Source organism: Moschus berezovskii, chromosome X (assembly GCF_049115385.1).
Source record: "Moschus berezovskii isolate FMDL1 chromosome X, NW_MosBer_1.0, whole genome shotgun sequence".
Lineage (NCBI taxonomy): Eukaryota > Metazoa > Chordata > Mammalia > Artiodactyla > Moschidae > Moschus > Moschus berezovskii.
The window spans coordinates 60,145,387-60,162,230 of NC_142488.1; the positions used below are offsets into that span (position 1 = coordinate 60,145,387).

General features: G+C 37.9%; 1 protein-coding gene across 7 annotated transcripts in view; it reads right to left on the reverse strand.

Annotated features, from left to right (window-relative positions):
• Window positions 1-16,844, reverse strand: part of OPHN1 (oligophrenin 1) — a 534,987-nt gene that overhangs the window by 411,116 nt on the left and 107,027 nt on the right. For all 7 annotated transcript variants that reach the window (XM_088833841.1, XM_088833840.1, XM_088833845.1 and 4 more), the window contains one exon: window positions 8,056-8,151. In XM_088833841.1, coding sequence (XP_088689967.1) covers window positions 8,056-8,151 — 96 coding nt within the window. The remainder of the gene's footprint in view (window positions 1-8,055; window positions 8,152-16,844) is intronic.

Sequence of the window (16,844 nt, forward strand, 5' to 3'; positions counted from 1 at the left end):
CCGAAGAATTGATGCTTTTGAAATGTGGTGTTGGAGAAGACTCTTGAGAGTCCCTTGGACTGCAAGGAGATTCAACCAGTCCATTCTAAAGGAGATCAATCCTGCGTGTTCATTGGAAAAACTGATGGTAAGGCTGAAACTGCAATACTTTGGCCACCTCATGCGACGAGTTGACTCACTGGAAAAGACTCTGATGCTAGGAAAGGTTGGGGGTGGGAGGAGAAGGGGACGACAGAGAATGAGATGGCTGGATGGCATCGCCGACTCTGTGGACATGAGTTTGAGTGTACTCCAGGAGTTGGTGATGGACAGGGAGGCCTGGCATGCTGTGATTCATGGGGTCGCGGATAGTCGGACACGACTGAGCGACTGAACTGAACTGAACTGATGGCAGTTCTACTTCCAGTTTTTGAAGGAATCACGACACTGCTCCATAGTGGCTGTACTAGTTTACATTCCCACCATCAGTGTAAGAGGGTTCCTTTTTCTCCACACCCTCTCCAACATTTATTGCTGTAGACTTTTGTATAGCAGGCATTCTGACTGGAGTGACATGGTACCTCATCGTGTTTTCATTTGCATTTCTCTGATAATAAGTGATATTGAGCATCTTTCATGTGCTTTCTAGCCATCTGTATGTCTTCTTTAGAGAAATGTCTGTTTCGTTCTTAGGCTCATTTTTTGATTGGGACACTTATTTTTCTGAAACTGAGCTGATGGAGTTGCTTGTACATTTTTGAGATTAATTGTCAGTTGCTTCCTTTGCTGTTATTTTCTCCCATTCTGAAGGCTGTATTTTCACCTTGCTTATAGTTTCCTTTGTTGTGGAAAAGCTATTAAGTTTAATTAGGTCCATTTGTTTATTTTTGCTTTTATTTCCATTACTCTTGGAGGTGCGTCATAGAGGATCCTGTTGTGATTTACATCAGAGTGTTTTGACTATGTTTTCCTCTAGGAGTTTTACAGTTTCTGATCTTACATTTAGATCTTTAATCCATTTTTAGTTTATTTTTGTGTATCGTGTTAGGAAGTGTTCTAGTTTCATTCTTTTACAAGTGGTTGACCAGTTTTCCCAGAACCACTTGTTAAAGAGATTGTCTTTTCTCCATTGTATATTCTTGCCTCCTTTGTCACAGATAAGGTGTTTATAGGTGCGTGGATTTATCTCTGGGCTTTTTATTTTGTTCCATTGATCTATATTTCTGTCTTTGTGCCAGTACCATACTGTCTTGATGACTATAGCTTTGTACTACAGCCTGAAGTAGGGCAGGTTGATCCCCTCAGTGCCATTCGTCTTTCTCATGATTGCTTTGGCTATTCAAAGTTTTTTGTATTTCCATACAAATTATGAAAGTATTTGTTCTAGTTCTGTGAAAAATACCGTTGGTAGCTTGATAGGGATTGCACTGAATCTATAGATTGCTTTGGGTAATATACTCATTTTCACTAGGTTGATTCCTGCAATCCCTGAACATGGTATATTTCTCCATCTATTTGTGTCCTCTTTGATTTCCTTCATCAGTATTTTATAGTTTTCTATATATAGGTCTTTTGTTTCTTTAGGTAGATATATCCCTAAGTATTTAATTCTTTTCATTGCAATGGTGAATGGAATTCTTTCCTTAATTTCTCTTTCTGTTTTCTCACTGTTAGTGTCTCGAATGCAAAGAATTTCTGTGTGTTGATTTTATATCCTGAAAATTTACTGCATTCATTGATTAACTCTAGTAATTTTCTGGTGGAATCCTCAGGATTTTCTATGTAAATGATCATGTCATCTGCAAACAGTGAGAGTTTTACTTCTTCTTTTCCAATCTGGATTCATTTCTTTTTCTTCTCTGATTCTTGTGGCCAAAACTTCCAAACCAATGTTGAATAGTAGTGGTGATAGTGGGCACCCTTGTCTTGTTCCTGACTTTGGGGGAAATGCTTTCAATTTTTCACCATTGAGGATAATGTTTGCTGTGGGTTTGTCATACATAGCTTTTATTATGTTGAGTTATGTTCCTTCTATGCCTGCTTTCTGGAGGGTTTTTATCATAAATGGATGTTGAATTTTGTCAAAGGCTTTCTCTGCATCTATTGAGAAAATCATATGGTTTTTAACCTTTTAATTTTTTAAGGTGGTGTATCACATTGATTAATTTGCAGATATTGAAGAATCCTTGCATCCCTGGGATAAAGCCCACTTGGTCATGATGTATGATATTTTTAATATGTTGTTGGATTCTGTTTGCTAGAATTTTGTTAAATATTTTTGCATCTATGTTCATCAGTGATATCCGCCTATAGTTTTCTTTTTTTGTGGTATCTTTGTCTGGTTTTGTTATTAGGGTGATGGTGGCCTCAAAGAACGAGTTTGGAAGTTTACCTTCCTCTGCAATTTTCTGGAAGAGTTTGAGTAGGATAGGTGTTAGCTCTTCTCTAAATTTTTGGTAGAATTGAGCTGTGAAGCCGTCTGGACCTGGGCTTTTGTTTGTTGTAAGATTTCTGATTACAGTTTCGATTGCTGTGCTTTTTGATAGGTCTATTAAGATTTTCTATTTCTTCCTGGTTTAGAAAGTTGTACTTTTCTAAGAATTTGTCCATTTCTTCCAAGTTTTCCATTTTATTGGCATACAGGTGCTGATAGTAGTCTTTTATGTTCCTTTGTATTTCTGTGTTGTCTCTTGGGATCTCTCCAATTTCATTTCTAATTTTGTTGATTTGATTCTTCTCTCTTTTTAATTTGATGACTCTGGCTAATGTTTTGTCAATTTTATTTATCTTCTCAAAGAACCAGCGTTTAGCTTTCTTAATTTTGGCTATGGCATCCTTTGTTTCTTTTTCATTTATTTCTGCCCTAATTTTTATTGTTTCTTTCCTTATACTAACCCTGGGGTAGTTCATTTCTTCTTTTTTTTTAGTTGCTTTAGGTGTACAGTTAGGTTATTTATTTGATGTTTCTCCTATTTCTTGAGGTAAGCTTGTATTGCTATGAACCTTCCCCTTAGCACTGCCTTTACTGAATCCCATAGATTTTGAGTTGTTTTCAATTTCATTCGTTTTTATGCATATTTTTATTTCTTCTGTGATTTGTTGGTTATTCAGAAGTGTGTTTTTTAGCTTCTATAGGTTTGTATTTTTACTAGATTTTTTTTTCCTGTAGTTGACATCTAATCTTACCGCATTGTGATCAGAAAAGATGCTTGAGATGGTTTCATTTTTTTTTTAATTTACCAAGGCTAGATTTATGGCTCAGGATGTGATTTATCCTGGAGAAGTTTCAGTGTGCACTTGAGAAAAATGTGAAATTCATTGTTTTAGGGATAAATGTCCTATAGATATCAATTAGGTCTAACTTGTCCATTGTATAATCAAAAGTTTGTGTTTCCTTGCTAATTTTCTGTTTAGTTGATCTATCCATAGGTGTGAATGGGGTATTAAATTTCCCCACTATTATTATTTTCCTGTTAATTTCCCATTTCGTACTTGTTAGCATTTGTCTTACATATTGCGGTGCTCCTATGTTGGGTGCATATATAATTGTTATATCTTCTTCTTGGATTGATCCTTTGATCATTATGTAGTGTCCTTCTTTATCTCTTTCCATGGCCTTTATTTCAAACGCTATTTTATCTGATATGAGTATTGCTACTCCTGCTTTCTTTTGGTCTCCATTTGCATGAAATATCTTTTTCCAGCCCTTCACTTTCAGTCTGCATGTGTCCCTAAGTTTGAGGGATGATTACCGCAGCCATGAAATTAAAAGATGCTTGCTCCTTAGAAAAGCTATGACCAACCTATACTGCATTTTAAAAAGCTGAGACATTACTTTGCCAACAGTGGTCCATCTAGTCAAAGCTATGGCTTTGCCAGTAGTCATGTATGGATGTGACAGTTGGACTATAAAGAAAGCTGAGCACCAAAGAATTGATGTTTTTGAACTGCGGTGTTGGAGAAGACTCTTGAGAGTCACTTGGGCTGCAAGGAGATCCAACCAGTTCTTCCTAAAGGAAATCAGTCCTCTATATTAATTGGAAGGACTGATGCTGAAGCTGAAACTCCAATACTTTGGCCACCTGATGTGAAGAACTTACTCATTGGAAAAGACCCTGATGCTGGGAAAGATTGAAGGCAGGAGGAGAAGGGGACAACAGAAGATGAGATGGTTGGATGGCATCACCAACTCGATGGACATGAGTTGGAGTAAGCTCCGGGAATTGGTGGTGGACAGGGAGGCTGGCATGCTGCAATCCACGGGATCGCAAAGATTCAGACACGACTGTGTGACTGAACTGAGCTGAACCATGTGTATGTGTGCTCAATTAGTTGCTCAGTGGTTTCTAACTCTTTGTGACCCCATGAACTGTAGCCCTCCAGGCTCCTCTGTCCACTTAAATTTCCAGGCAAGAATTTTGGAGTGAGATGCCATTTTCTACCCAATGGGATCTTCCTGACTCAGGGATTAAACCCGCAACTCTTGCATCGACAAGCAGATTCTTTACCACTGCACCACCTGGGAAGTGCAATAGTGTTTTCTTCCAAATAAACTTCCTCATTTTTTGTAATATGGACAAATCTTTAAGTTATCGTTCCTTTCTGCTTAAAAATTTTACCTTCTCTTCAATTCTTTCCTCTCATATTTTAGTATAATTAGCCAGGGGAAACCAAACCTCACTTTTAACACTTGCATAGAAATTGCATAAGCCGAATTTTCAGTTTCATTGCTTACACGTTTTGCCTTTCACAGAACACTAGAATACAAACAATGTAGCCTAGTATTTGCCTCTTTATAACAAGGATAGCCTTTTCTCCATTGTCCAATAACATGGTCCTCATTTTTGTCTGTGACTTCATCAAAATGGACTCTGCCATCTATATTCTACCAATATTTCATGCATGATTACTTAGGTATTCTCTAAGAATATTGAAGCTTTCTCTACCCTCTGTGCTCTTTCAGAACTCTCTCCAGAATCACCCTTAAAATTCTATTCACAGCAATCTAGGCTTTCTATATCAAGCACCTCAAAACTTTTCCAGCCTCTGTCCATTATCCAGTTCCAAAGCCACTTCCACATTTTCAGGTGTTCATTATAGCAGTACCCTCCAAATCTCAGTATAAATTCCTTTTTTTTTTGGAGTTCAAGATGCTACAAGGAAATACCATAGACTGGGTGGGCTTATTTATTTCACACAGTTCTGGAGGTTAGAAGTCTGAGATCAAGGTCAGTTTCTCATGAGCATTCTCTTCCAGGCTGCAGACTACCAACTTCTCACTGTATCCTCACATGATGGAAAGTGGGTGAGAGAGTGCTCTTTAATCTGTTTTCTTTTCCCTGTCTCTTTTTTAAAAAAAAATTTAACTGGAGGATAATTGCTTTACAGAATTTTGTGGTTTTTCTGTCATACATCAACAAGAATCAGCCATCTGTACATCCATGTCCCCTCGCTCCCAAACCTCCCTCCCATTTCCCTCCCCACCCCACGCTTCTAGATTGTCACAGAGATAAGGATACTAATACCACTCATGAGGGCTTCACCTTCATGACCTAATTAACTCCCAAAGAACCCACCTCCTACTACTGTCACGTTGGAGGTTAGAATTTCAACATATGAATTTGTGAAGATACAAAAACATTCAGTCCATTAAAAAGTATAAAGTAATCAAATCTTACATTAACGACAATGATTAAATAGGTAACATTTATTTAGACACTGTGAACACTTGGCATTGATTACCTCACTCCCATTTTACAGATGAGAAATGTTACACTCATAGAGGTGAAGTTACTTGCCAAGATTACATAGCTAATACGTCGAGAAACTAGAGTTCAAACTTGGGCTATCAAAGTCTCACAATATTAACCTTTAAATAAGTCATGCCCTCAGACCAATATAGATATGCAGAAATAGAATGAAGTGGCATGAGTAAAGAAATAATCCAAATACAAATGTCTGCCTCACTGCCACATTTATCCAAAACATTAGTCATCAACCTCATAAAAATATTCATTGCAGTGTTATTTATAATCATGAAAAATTAGAAATAAGCCAAATTTCTAACAATAGTTGAACAGCATGTAAAGTATAGCTCCTATAATAATGAATCTCAAATGCATCCATTACTCATTCATTCAACAAGCATGTATTGAGTATCTACTATATGCTAGGTACTCTTCTACATGCTAGGGAAATAGAAATGAACAAAACAATGTCCTTATCCCACACTCCCATGAAGCATTCAAAGATTTTTAAATCATATGAGAAAATGCTTGATGAAATGTTAGATTAAAATTAGATAAAATTATGTATTTAGTATGAACTAAATTGCATACACACAAAACAGTTCTATGTTGGAATACCTTATTAGTATAGGTAATTTCATATTTTATACACATATATTATTGATATTTACTGAACAAGTATTTAATATAATAATAATACATTTTTATATTTTATTTCTTGGATTCATACACATAATTATTCCAGTGACATCAGATTATTCATAATAGTTCTGTGCTCTCATCTAGCAAATGCTTTGCACTAACTCTTTAACTCAGTGGTTACAAAACTTTTTTTAAATGGCCAGACAGCAAATATTTGAGGCTCTGAAAACCATGTAGTCTCTGCAACTACTACTCATTGCTGTTATAATACAAAGCCACCCATAGACAATATTTAACTGTATTTCAGTTAAGCCTGTGGGTCATATTTTGCCCCATGGACTGTAGCCCACCAGGCTCTTCTGTCCATGGGATTTTCCAGTATTCTAGTAAGAATACTAGAGTAGGTTGTCATTTCCTTCTCCAGGGGATCTTCCTGACCCAGGGATTGAACCTGCATCTCCTACGATGGCAGTCTCCTGCATTGCAGGCAGATTCTTTACAGATTCTTTACCAGGGAACACTTATACTTTGCTGATTCTACTTTAACTTCATAACTGACACAAACACAAAGCTCTTTTTATTTCCACTGTTCAATTTCATAATTATAACATCTTTGAGAGATACATATTAACCACATTTTACAGAGGAAAACACTAAGGCAAGTCGTTAAATTCAGTTCCCAAGGGAGACGCCAAATCTCCTCTGTTGTCTGAAAAGTAATACATACATAAATGCTAATATTAAACTTTCTAGGGGATTTGCTCCTTATAAGACCTTATTCTGAATTATTTTGGAAAATAAACCAAAAAATTAATTTTCATTCTTCACCAAAAAATATCTATTTTCATGTGTTTTGCTCAGTCGTATCCAATGTTTTGCGACCCCATGAACTGTAGCCCACCAGGCTCCTCTGTCCAGGGAATTTTTCAGGCAAGAATACTGGAATGGTTTACCATTTCCCTCTTCAGGGGATATTCTTGACTCGGGGATCAAACCTGCGTCTCTTGCATTGGCAAGTGGATTCTTTACCACTGCTCCACCTGGGAAGTCCCATTTTCATGTTTTAGATTTTTTTAAAGAAAAATTGCCCTGAAGACTGAGTCAAAGACCTAAATGGAAGCTTATGGGATATTTTTTTAAAATATATTTTATTTTTGGTTGTGCTAGGTCTTTCTTTCTGTGTATGGGCTTTCTCTCATTCTGGTGAGCAGGGGTTATTCTTCATTTTGGTACATGGGCTTCTCATTGTGGGGGCTTCTCTTGTTGTGGAGCACAGGCTCTAGGAACACAGGCTTCAGTAGGTGCATCACGTGGGCTCAGTAGTTGTGGCTCACAGGCTCTAGAACGTGGGCTCAGTAGTTGTGCCACATGGTCCTGTTGCTCCAAGGCTTGTGGAATCTTCTGGGACCAGGGATTGAACCCATATTCCCTGCACTGGCAGGCAGATTCTTATCCACTGTATCACCAGGGAAGTCCAAAGGATATCTTTTGATTGCTTTTGTATGAGGAAGAAATGGGACTAGGAGGGAATGTTTCTTTATGTTTCTTGAGCAGTCTCCCAGGAACTTAGGACAACAGGTGACAAAGGGGGATCAAAGATGCCCAAGTTCTCTATATTCACCAAGGAGGCTGCTTTTTCTCAGACCAGCTTTGAGAGTCACATGGCCACAAATAGCTGAAGACTTACCAATGTTAATCTCGTCATCAGTCAGCGTATCTCCAATGAAATCAAACTGAAAGGACTGCAATGTCTGAGAAAATTTCTGAACAGCAGAAGAATAATCTGCAAAGGAAAGGAAATGGGAAAAATGGTCAATGCTGCAGCCTTCTGCCTGATTTCCTCATCTCTGTTAGGACAGACAGGAGAAAAACAAAGGGAAGTGCTCCCAGCAGGTAGCAAATTGCATTGGAAGATGTTAAAGAAAAGATTAGATCTTCCACAGAAGATTTGAGCAACTAAAATCACACATTAAAGATGAAGTAGGGAAGCTTAGTGAAGTCCTCCGTTTAAATTATTGGACATGCTTTATCCTCAATCCCTGTCCTATGTGACCTGTGAGACCTAAAGCTGCTTACTGCTAAGTCACTTCAGTCGTGTCCGACTCTGTGTGACCCCATAGACAGAAGCCCACCAGGCTCCCGCGTCCCTGGGATTCTCCAGGCAAGAACACTGGAGTGGGTTGCCATTTCCTTCTCCAATGTGTGAAAGTGAAAAGTGAAAGTGAAGTCGCTCAGTCGTGTCCGACCCCTAGCGACCCCATGGACTGCAGCCCACCAGGCTCCTCCATCCATGGGATTTTCCAGGCAAGAGTACTGGAGTGGCTTGCCACTGCCTTCTCATTTCTGCTTAGTTCTACTCTTAAGAGTCTCCTTAAGCTTTTTTGAGTGTCTATTATGGACAATGGACTAGATACTTTCTCAAGTCTACTAAACAAATATTCACAGTCATTTTACAAAGGAAAAAAAAAAATAGCTCCAGGTTCCAGAGCTAGCTGGGAGAGCTGGAACTAGAAGCCTAGTGGTCTGTCTGCCTTTCTGGGGCCTTTCCTATGACCATATAAACAACACTTTAACATTTTACACATTAACCAGATGGCAGCTTTGGTGAAGGAACTATCTGGCAGAAACACAAATTTAACTTCCTCACTGAGTATTTACTAAGGGATCTAAAATAAGGAAATAGTTTATGAAAAAATTGTGGGTGGTATGCCAGACACATGTATGTGATTTTTGGTGAATGATTTTAAATTTTATTATACAAAAGTTTATTGATGATGTAAAATTAAACACAATTAGATACCATTATGACAAATTATCCTTATTGAAAATTTTAAAATATGACCTTCACCAAGATCTCGTCAAACCTCCAACTTTGTTACTCCAAGAGTGGTTCTCAGGCCACCAGTATCATCATCATTTGGGAGCTTAATGGAAATACACATTCCCAGGTCACACCCCAGACTTGCTGAATCAGAAACTGCATTTTTATATAATCCCTAAGGGAGTCACATGCTCTTTAGAGTTTCAAGAGCACTGCTCTCACCAACTAAAGTAACACATTAAGACCATATTCTAGGAAATATCAAGCTTCTTGTAATTTTTGTTCCCCCTTTCCTATTTCTTCTTTCACTCCTTAGTTTCACCATCCCCCAACTTCATATCTATCAGATATACAAACTACAGAAAGTTTTTGCTCTCACCCTAACAGAAGGAGAGACAATACAAACAACAGTACCTATCCCTTTCAGTGAAAATCTATCATGGTTAGACTATCATGGTTAAACACAATAAAACATACTCAAGCATTTGTTTGGAACAGATAAACCTGCAAGGAGTTTTATTATCTTTTTGTCTATGTCCTCTTTTCAGAAGTTCTTATTTTCATTATTTAGAACCTTGATCCTTTGAACACATCAATGGCAATAGTAATAATAAAAAATACTTCACAGAGATTGGAGATTGCAGACCAGGTTACCATGCCTTTTCAAATTTCCACATTTTAGAATCACATTTCCACTTCAAATCTAGGCCACATAAATATGAGAGGAGTATGCATACACTGCCTTCCATATTTCATCAGCAAAGAGAAAACAAAACTGGTTTCATATCTGAAAACCTTTTCTTTGGTCTCTTTGGCCAGCAGCAAAAAAAAAAAAAAAAATAGCAACCCCAGAAGTTCCCATGCACTCTTCTTGACTCTGGGAAATTAAATATAATATTCATTATATTGCTCTTTCACAAATACCAAGATTTCATAAATTGAGCTAAGCTAAGTACAGTTATAAATGACTTCTCATTTAGAATTATATGAACATTTTGGAAACCACAAATATTACAATTTTCAACATTTACAGTATTTTGTAAGTAAAGGCATGGAGTGAGAAAGGAGTTACATTCATTCCCCTTTTCATTATTTGCACCAACACTCTTCTCCAGATTTCTGGGACTTCAAAATACTACCCTTATATCTGCATAGAGTTTGAAGATGTTTATGAAAGGCTTTGCACAAATACCTTTCAACTACCCTCCTGAAGTATTTGAAGATTGGTATTACCATCCTCACCTTATAAACAAACCCACAAAATGAGACAATGCAGCAAGTCACATGCACAAAAATACAAACATAAATTAACAGCTCTTCATGAAAACAGTGTCTCATTTATTCGGCCTCTGTACTGAGGGAAGTGCCAGGAAAGACTCATATATTTTAGATAAAAGTGTTGGGAAATTTCTTGAATACAAAGAATCAACAGATAACCTAGAAGGATTGTCACGGAAAGGACATTTATTTTCTTATCATTCTAAAGTTCACTGTATCACTGCAAACCATGTAAATTCACCCTTATATCCTCCCTGATATTTCCCCATCACCACCCACAAAGACACTCTCATAATTTTTCTTTTTCGGTTCTCTCTCCATCAACTACTGATTTATTCATGTGTCTTCTATAATGTTTTCCCCTCATCTTTTTCTAATTCATTTAAGAATGTAGTTGAATAGTGCCTATGAGGCAATTGAAGTTTTATGGGAATGAGGTAGAACATAAATGGGATTGATTAGTTAATAATTAATTCATGTTACACAGATTACAATTTGTTTATCACTATACTTTTCTACAGAATTATACAGAATATCTTCTTTTATTTCTAACTTGTTTAACTCTGCACAATGTCTTGGCAATTTATTAACCAGTAATTCATTCTTTTTGTTTCTAAGTGGTATCACATTGTATAAATATACCATAATTCATTCATTCACCTATTCAGGGACATTTGCCATGTTTCTAGCTTTTCATTATTGTGTATAAAAACTGTTATAAATGTTCATGTAAAAGTCTTTCTGGTTCATATGCTTTCACTTCTCCCAAGGAGTGCACTCTAGGAGCTCAATGAATGGTTAACTGGTAAGTGCCTATTAATTAAACTATACAAGGAAAGGTCAACTGTCTTCCAAAACAATTGTACTATTTTGTATTCCTATTAACAATGTATGAGAATTTCAGTTGATCCACATACTTTCCAGCATCTGGTTACTTCTGCATGTTGATTTTAGTTATTCTAATGGGTGTATAGTGGTATTTAACAAATTTTACTTTGCATTTTCCTGATAACTAATGGTGCTGAATATCTTATCATATACTTATTGGGCATTTTTCATATTTTTTTCATGAAGGGTCTGTTCAAATTTTTGCCTGTTTTATAATTATTTTGCTTGTTTTATTATTGAGCTGTAAAATTTATATATTCTGCATATAAGTTTTTTGTACATATATATATATATATCAGATACTACCTAAATTAACTAAAGCTTTAACAATCTGAGTGCTATCTATTGAAAAAAAATGAGTGAATTTTGATTTAAAAAACCAGTGAACTTTTTAGTATATAGTTACCCTAATCAAATCACCTTCTTTCCAGCTCTGTAATAACCACTGAAAACCAACAGCCTCATAGCTATAGTAGCTATGAAATCAATAGTTTAACAGCCACTGGAGAAGGCAGAAGGATGTTAGAGGTTCACAAGGCCCCACTCTCAGAAAATTATCACTATTTGTCCAGTTTGACAGGTACAGAAAGCTCCATTCTTAGAGTTTACCTCTACTTGTCTTAACCCTAAGTTTATTGTCTGTAAACAATGCTGCCATTGGAGCATTTATCAAAAACAATCATCTGAAATTGTTTAAGACTATGGTGACCTAGGGGAATGTACAAATTGGAGTTATAAAGAGATGGACTAAAACAGTTAAATGGGGGGGTGGGTGACAGAGTAGAGAATGACATGTCCAAAGGGGTCTTTACAAAGATGCAAACTCTTCCTAGAAATCTAGAAAGACACATTCATGAAAAGAAAACTGCATACTCTGGGTTGTGTGTTTGCCCATGAAAGAATTCTCTTTCTCTTCTCCTGAATTTGAGGCCCTATATAAGCATGAAGAGAGTGGTAAGGCAGAGTTGTAAATCTACTGGATGAATATTTAAGAAATGCCTCAACACATACAGAAAGTCCATTGGCAAAGTTTGGAGACGTACAGGTTCAAATTATTTCATAAATTCATTGCCCAATAATTAGCTGAACACTAAGCTAACCTATTAAAGGCTTCAATGGCTTTGCACAACAAAAACTACAGACTTTAACACAGAATTAATCCAGAAGTTCAAAACACAAACAAACAACAACAGTCACTTACAACAAACCCTGGGGATTGGGATATGATCTAACTTTCCGAGTAGTCACGCTATATTATTTTAAATGTATCCTTTCCAAAAAGAAATTTAGACACACAGAGAACACTGGCCTGTACTTAAGGAAAATAATGTTATCGAGAGAAACTATCCATGAGGAAGCCCAGACATTGGACTTACTAAAAACAAACAATTTAAATTAGCTATTTTAAATATATTCAGAGAATTAAAGTAAACCATGCCTAAATGATTAAAGGAAAGAATGAGAATGATGTGTCAACAAAGAGACAATATCAATAGAGAGCTGGAGATAATTTTATAAGAACTAATACTAATTACAATTTCTGTACATAAAAAGCACAATAACTGAAATAAAAATTTTACTACAAAGGCTCAAGATTAAATTTGAGCAGAAGAAAGAGTCAATGAACTTGAAGACAGATCAAATGAGATAACCCAGTTTATGGAAACTGGGGGAAGGAAAGGAAAATGAAGAAAAATCAGCAAAGCTTCAGAGACCTGTGTAACACCAACCAACATGACACTACATACATAGTATGAATCTCAGAAGAGGAGAGAGAAAAGGAGAGAAAGAACATTTGCCCCATTTGATGAAAAATATTAATCTGTACTCCCAACAAGCTCAACACATTTGAAGGAAGATAAACTCAAAGATATACACAACTAGAAACTTCACAGTCAAACTATTGAAAGACAAAAGAAAGGGAAGTTTAAAAAGAATCAAGAAAAATTGACTTATCATTCACAAGAGAGAGTCTCCATAAGATTAACAGCTGACTTTTTATCAAAAATCATGAAGGCTCCCAAAGAATTAAGTGACAAAATCAAAGTTCTGGGGGGAAAAAACTATCAAAAAATATTCTATATCTACCAGAATTAACTTTCAAAAATTAAGAGAAAATTAAGATATTCCCATATTAACAAAAACTGAAACAGTCCATTGCGAGCAAAAGAGCCTTAAAATAAATGCTAATAGGAGACTTCCAGGTTAAAATCAAAGAACATTAAACAGTAATTTGACCCACACAAAGAAGTAAATGACACCAGGAAAGGAAATATATGAAAACATAGAAGACAGAGTAAGGTACTTTGTTTGTAATTGTTCTCTTTTTCTGTATGAATCAAAGTAAAACTGTGTATAGCAATAATTATAAAACAATGTTGAAGTAATTATAATGTACAAAATGCAATTTATATGAAAATACTAGTACAAAAGAAAAGGGAGGTAACATAGCTATTTTGGAGAAAAGTTGTTATAGATTAAAGAATTCAGTTCAGTTCAGTTCAGTTCAGTTCAATTCAGTCGCTCAGTCGTGTCTGACTCTCCGCGACCCCATGAATCACACCACGCCAGGACTCCCTGTCCATCACCAACTCCCGGAGTTCACTCAAACTCATGTCCATTGAGTCGGTGATGCCATCCAGCCATCTCATTCTCTGTCGTCCTCATCTCCTCCCGCCCCCAACCTTTCCCAGCATCAGAGTCTTTTCCAGGGAGTCAACTCGTCGCAAGAGGTGGCCAAAGTATTGCAGTTTCGGCTTTAGCATCAAACCTTCCAATGAACACCCAGGATTGATCTAATTTAGAATGGACTGGTTGGCTCTCCTCGCAGTCCAAGGGACTCTCAAGAGTCTTCTCCAACACCACAGCTCAAAAGCATCAATTCTTCGGCGATCAGCTTTCTTCACAGTCCAACTCTCACATCCATACATGACCACAGGAAAAACCATAGCCTTGACTAGATGGGCCTTTGTTGGCAAAGTAATGTCTCTGCTTTTTAATATACTATCAAGGTTGGTCATAACTTTCCTTCCAAGGAGTAAGTGTCTTTTAATTTCATGGCTGCAATCAGCATCTGCAGTGATTTTGGAGCCCAAAAAAATAAAGTCTGACACTGTTTCCACTGTTTTTTCATCTATTTCCCATGAAGTGATGGGACCAGATGCCATGATCTTTGTTTTCTGAATGTTGAGCTTCAAGCCAACCTTTTCACTCTCCTCTTTCACTTTCATCAAGAGGCTTTTTAGTTCCTCTTCACTTTCTGCCATAAGGGTAGTGTCATCTGCATATCTGAGGTAATTGATATTTCTCCCAGCAGTCTTGATTTCAGCTTGTGCTTCTTCCAGCCCAGCGTTCCTCATGATGTACTCTGCATAGAAGTTAAATAAGCAAGGTGACAATATACAGCCTTGACGCACTCCTTTTCCTATTTGGAACCAGTCTGTTGTTCATGTACAGTTCTGACTGTTGCTTCCTGACCTGCATACAGATTTCTCAAGAGGCAGGTCAGGTGGTCTGGTATTCCCATCTCTTTCAGAATGTTCCACAGTTTATTGTGATCCACATAGTCAAAGGCTTTGGCATAGTCAATGAAGCAGAAATAGATGTTTTTCTGGAACTCTCTTGCTTTCTCCATGATCCAGCGGATGTTGGCAATTTGATCTCTGGTTCCTCTGCCTTTTCTAAAACCTGCTTGAACATCTGGGAGTTCACAGTTCACATATTGCTGAAGCCTGGCTTGGAGAATTTTGAGCATGACTTTACTAGCATGTGAGATGAATGCAATTGTGCGGTAGTTTGAGTATTCTTTGGCATTGCCTTTCTTTGGGATTGGAATGAAGACTGACCTCTTCCAGTCCTGTGGCCGCTGCTGAGTTTTCCAAATCTGCTGGCATTTTGAGTGCAGCACTTTCACAGCATCATCTTTCAAGACTTGAAATAGCTCAACTGGAATTCCATCACCTCCACTAGCTTTGCTCGTAGTGATTATTTCTAAGGCCCACTTGACGTCACATTCCAAGATGTCTGGCTCTAGGTCAGTGATCACGTTATCGTGACTATCTTGGTCGTGAAGATCTTTTTTGTACAGTTCATTGTATTCTTGCCATCTCTTCTTAATATCTTCTGCTTCTGTTAGGTCCATACCATTTCTGTCCTTTATGGAGCCCATCTTTGCATGAAATGTTCCCTTGGTATCTCGAATTTTCTTGGAGAGGTATCTTGTTTTTCCTATTCTGTTGTTTTCCTCTATTTCTTTGCATTGATCACTGAGGAAGGCTTTCTTATCTCTCCTTGCTATTCTTTGGAACTCTGCATTCAGATGCTTATGTCTCTCCTTTTCTCCTTTGCTTTTCGCTTATCTTCTTGTCACAGCTATTTGTAAGGCCTCCTCAGGCAGCCACTTCGCTTTTTTGCATTTGTTTTCCATGGGGATGATCTTGGTCCCTGTCTCCTGTACAATGTCACGAACCTCCATCCAGAGTTCAACAGGCACTCTATCTATCAGATCTAATCCCTTAAATCTATTTCTCACTTCCACTGTATAATCATAAGGGATTTGATTGAGGTCATATCTGAATGGTCTAGTGATTTTCCCCACTTTCTTCAACTTAAGTCTAAATTTGGCAATAAGGAGGTCATGATCTGAGCCACAGTCAGCTCCTGGTCTTGTTTTTGCTACCTGTATACAGCTTCTCCATCTTGGGCTGCAAAGAATATAATCAATCTGATTTCGGTGTTGACCATCTGGTGATGTCCATGTGTAGAGTCTTCTCTTGTGTTGTTGGAAGAGGGTGTTTGCTATGACCCGTGCGTTCTCTTGACAAAACTCTATTAGCCTTTGCCCTGCTTCATTCCGTGCTCCAAGGCCAAATTTGCCTGTTACTCAAGGTGTTTCTTGACTTCCTACATTTGCATTCCAGTCCCCTATAATGAAAAAGACATCTTTTTTGGGTGTTCGTTCTAAAAGGTCTTGTAGGTCTTCATAAAACCGTTCAACTTCAGCTTCTTCAGCGTTACTGGTTGGAGCATAGGCCTGAATTACTGTAATATCGACACGAGAGACACTGGCCCCGCCGGGCGGTGCAGACGCGAGAGACGCCGCCCCAGCGATGCAGACGCGAGAGACGCGGGCCCCGACGCAACCGACCACGCAAAGAGGCGCAGCCGTGAGGAGCTACCCTACGCCTGAAGCCAGGACCGGCGGCTGAGATTAGCTACTCCACGTGCAATAGGAGGTAGCAGCGCGGCCGCAGGAGGGCCGAGAGGAGCTACTCCATCTTCAAGGTCAGGAGGGGCGGCCTTGAGAAGATACCCCTCGTCCAAGGTAAGGTGCAGAGGCTGCGCTTTCTTGAAGCAACTGTGAAGAGATATCCCATGCCCAAGGTAAGAGAAACCCAACTAAGACAGTAGGTATTGCGAGGGGGCATCAGAGGGCAGACACACTGAAATCATAATCACAGGAAACTAGTCAATCTGATCACATGGACCAC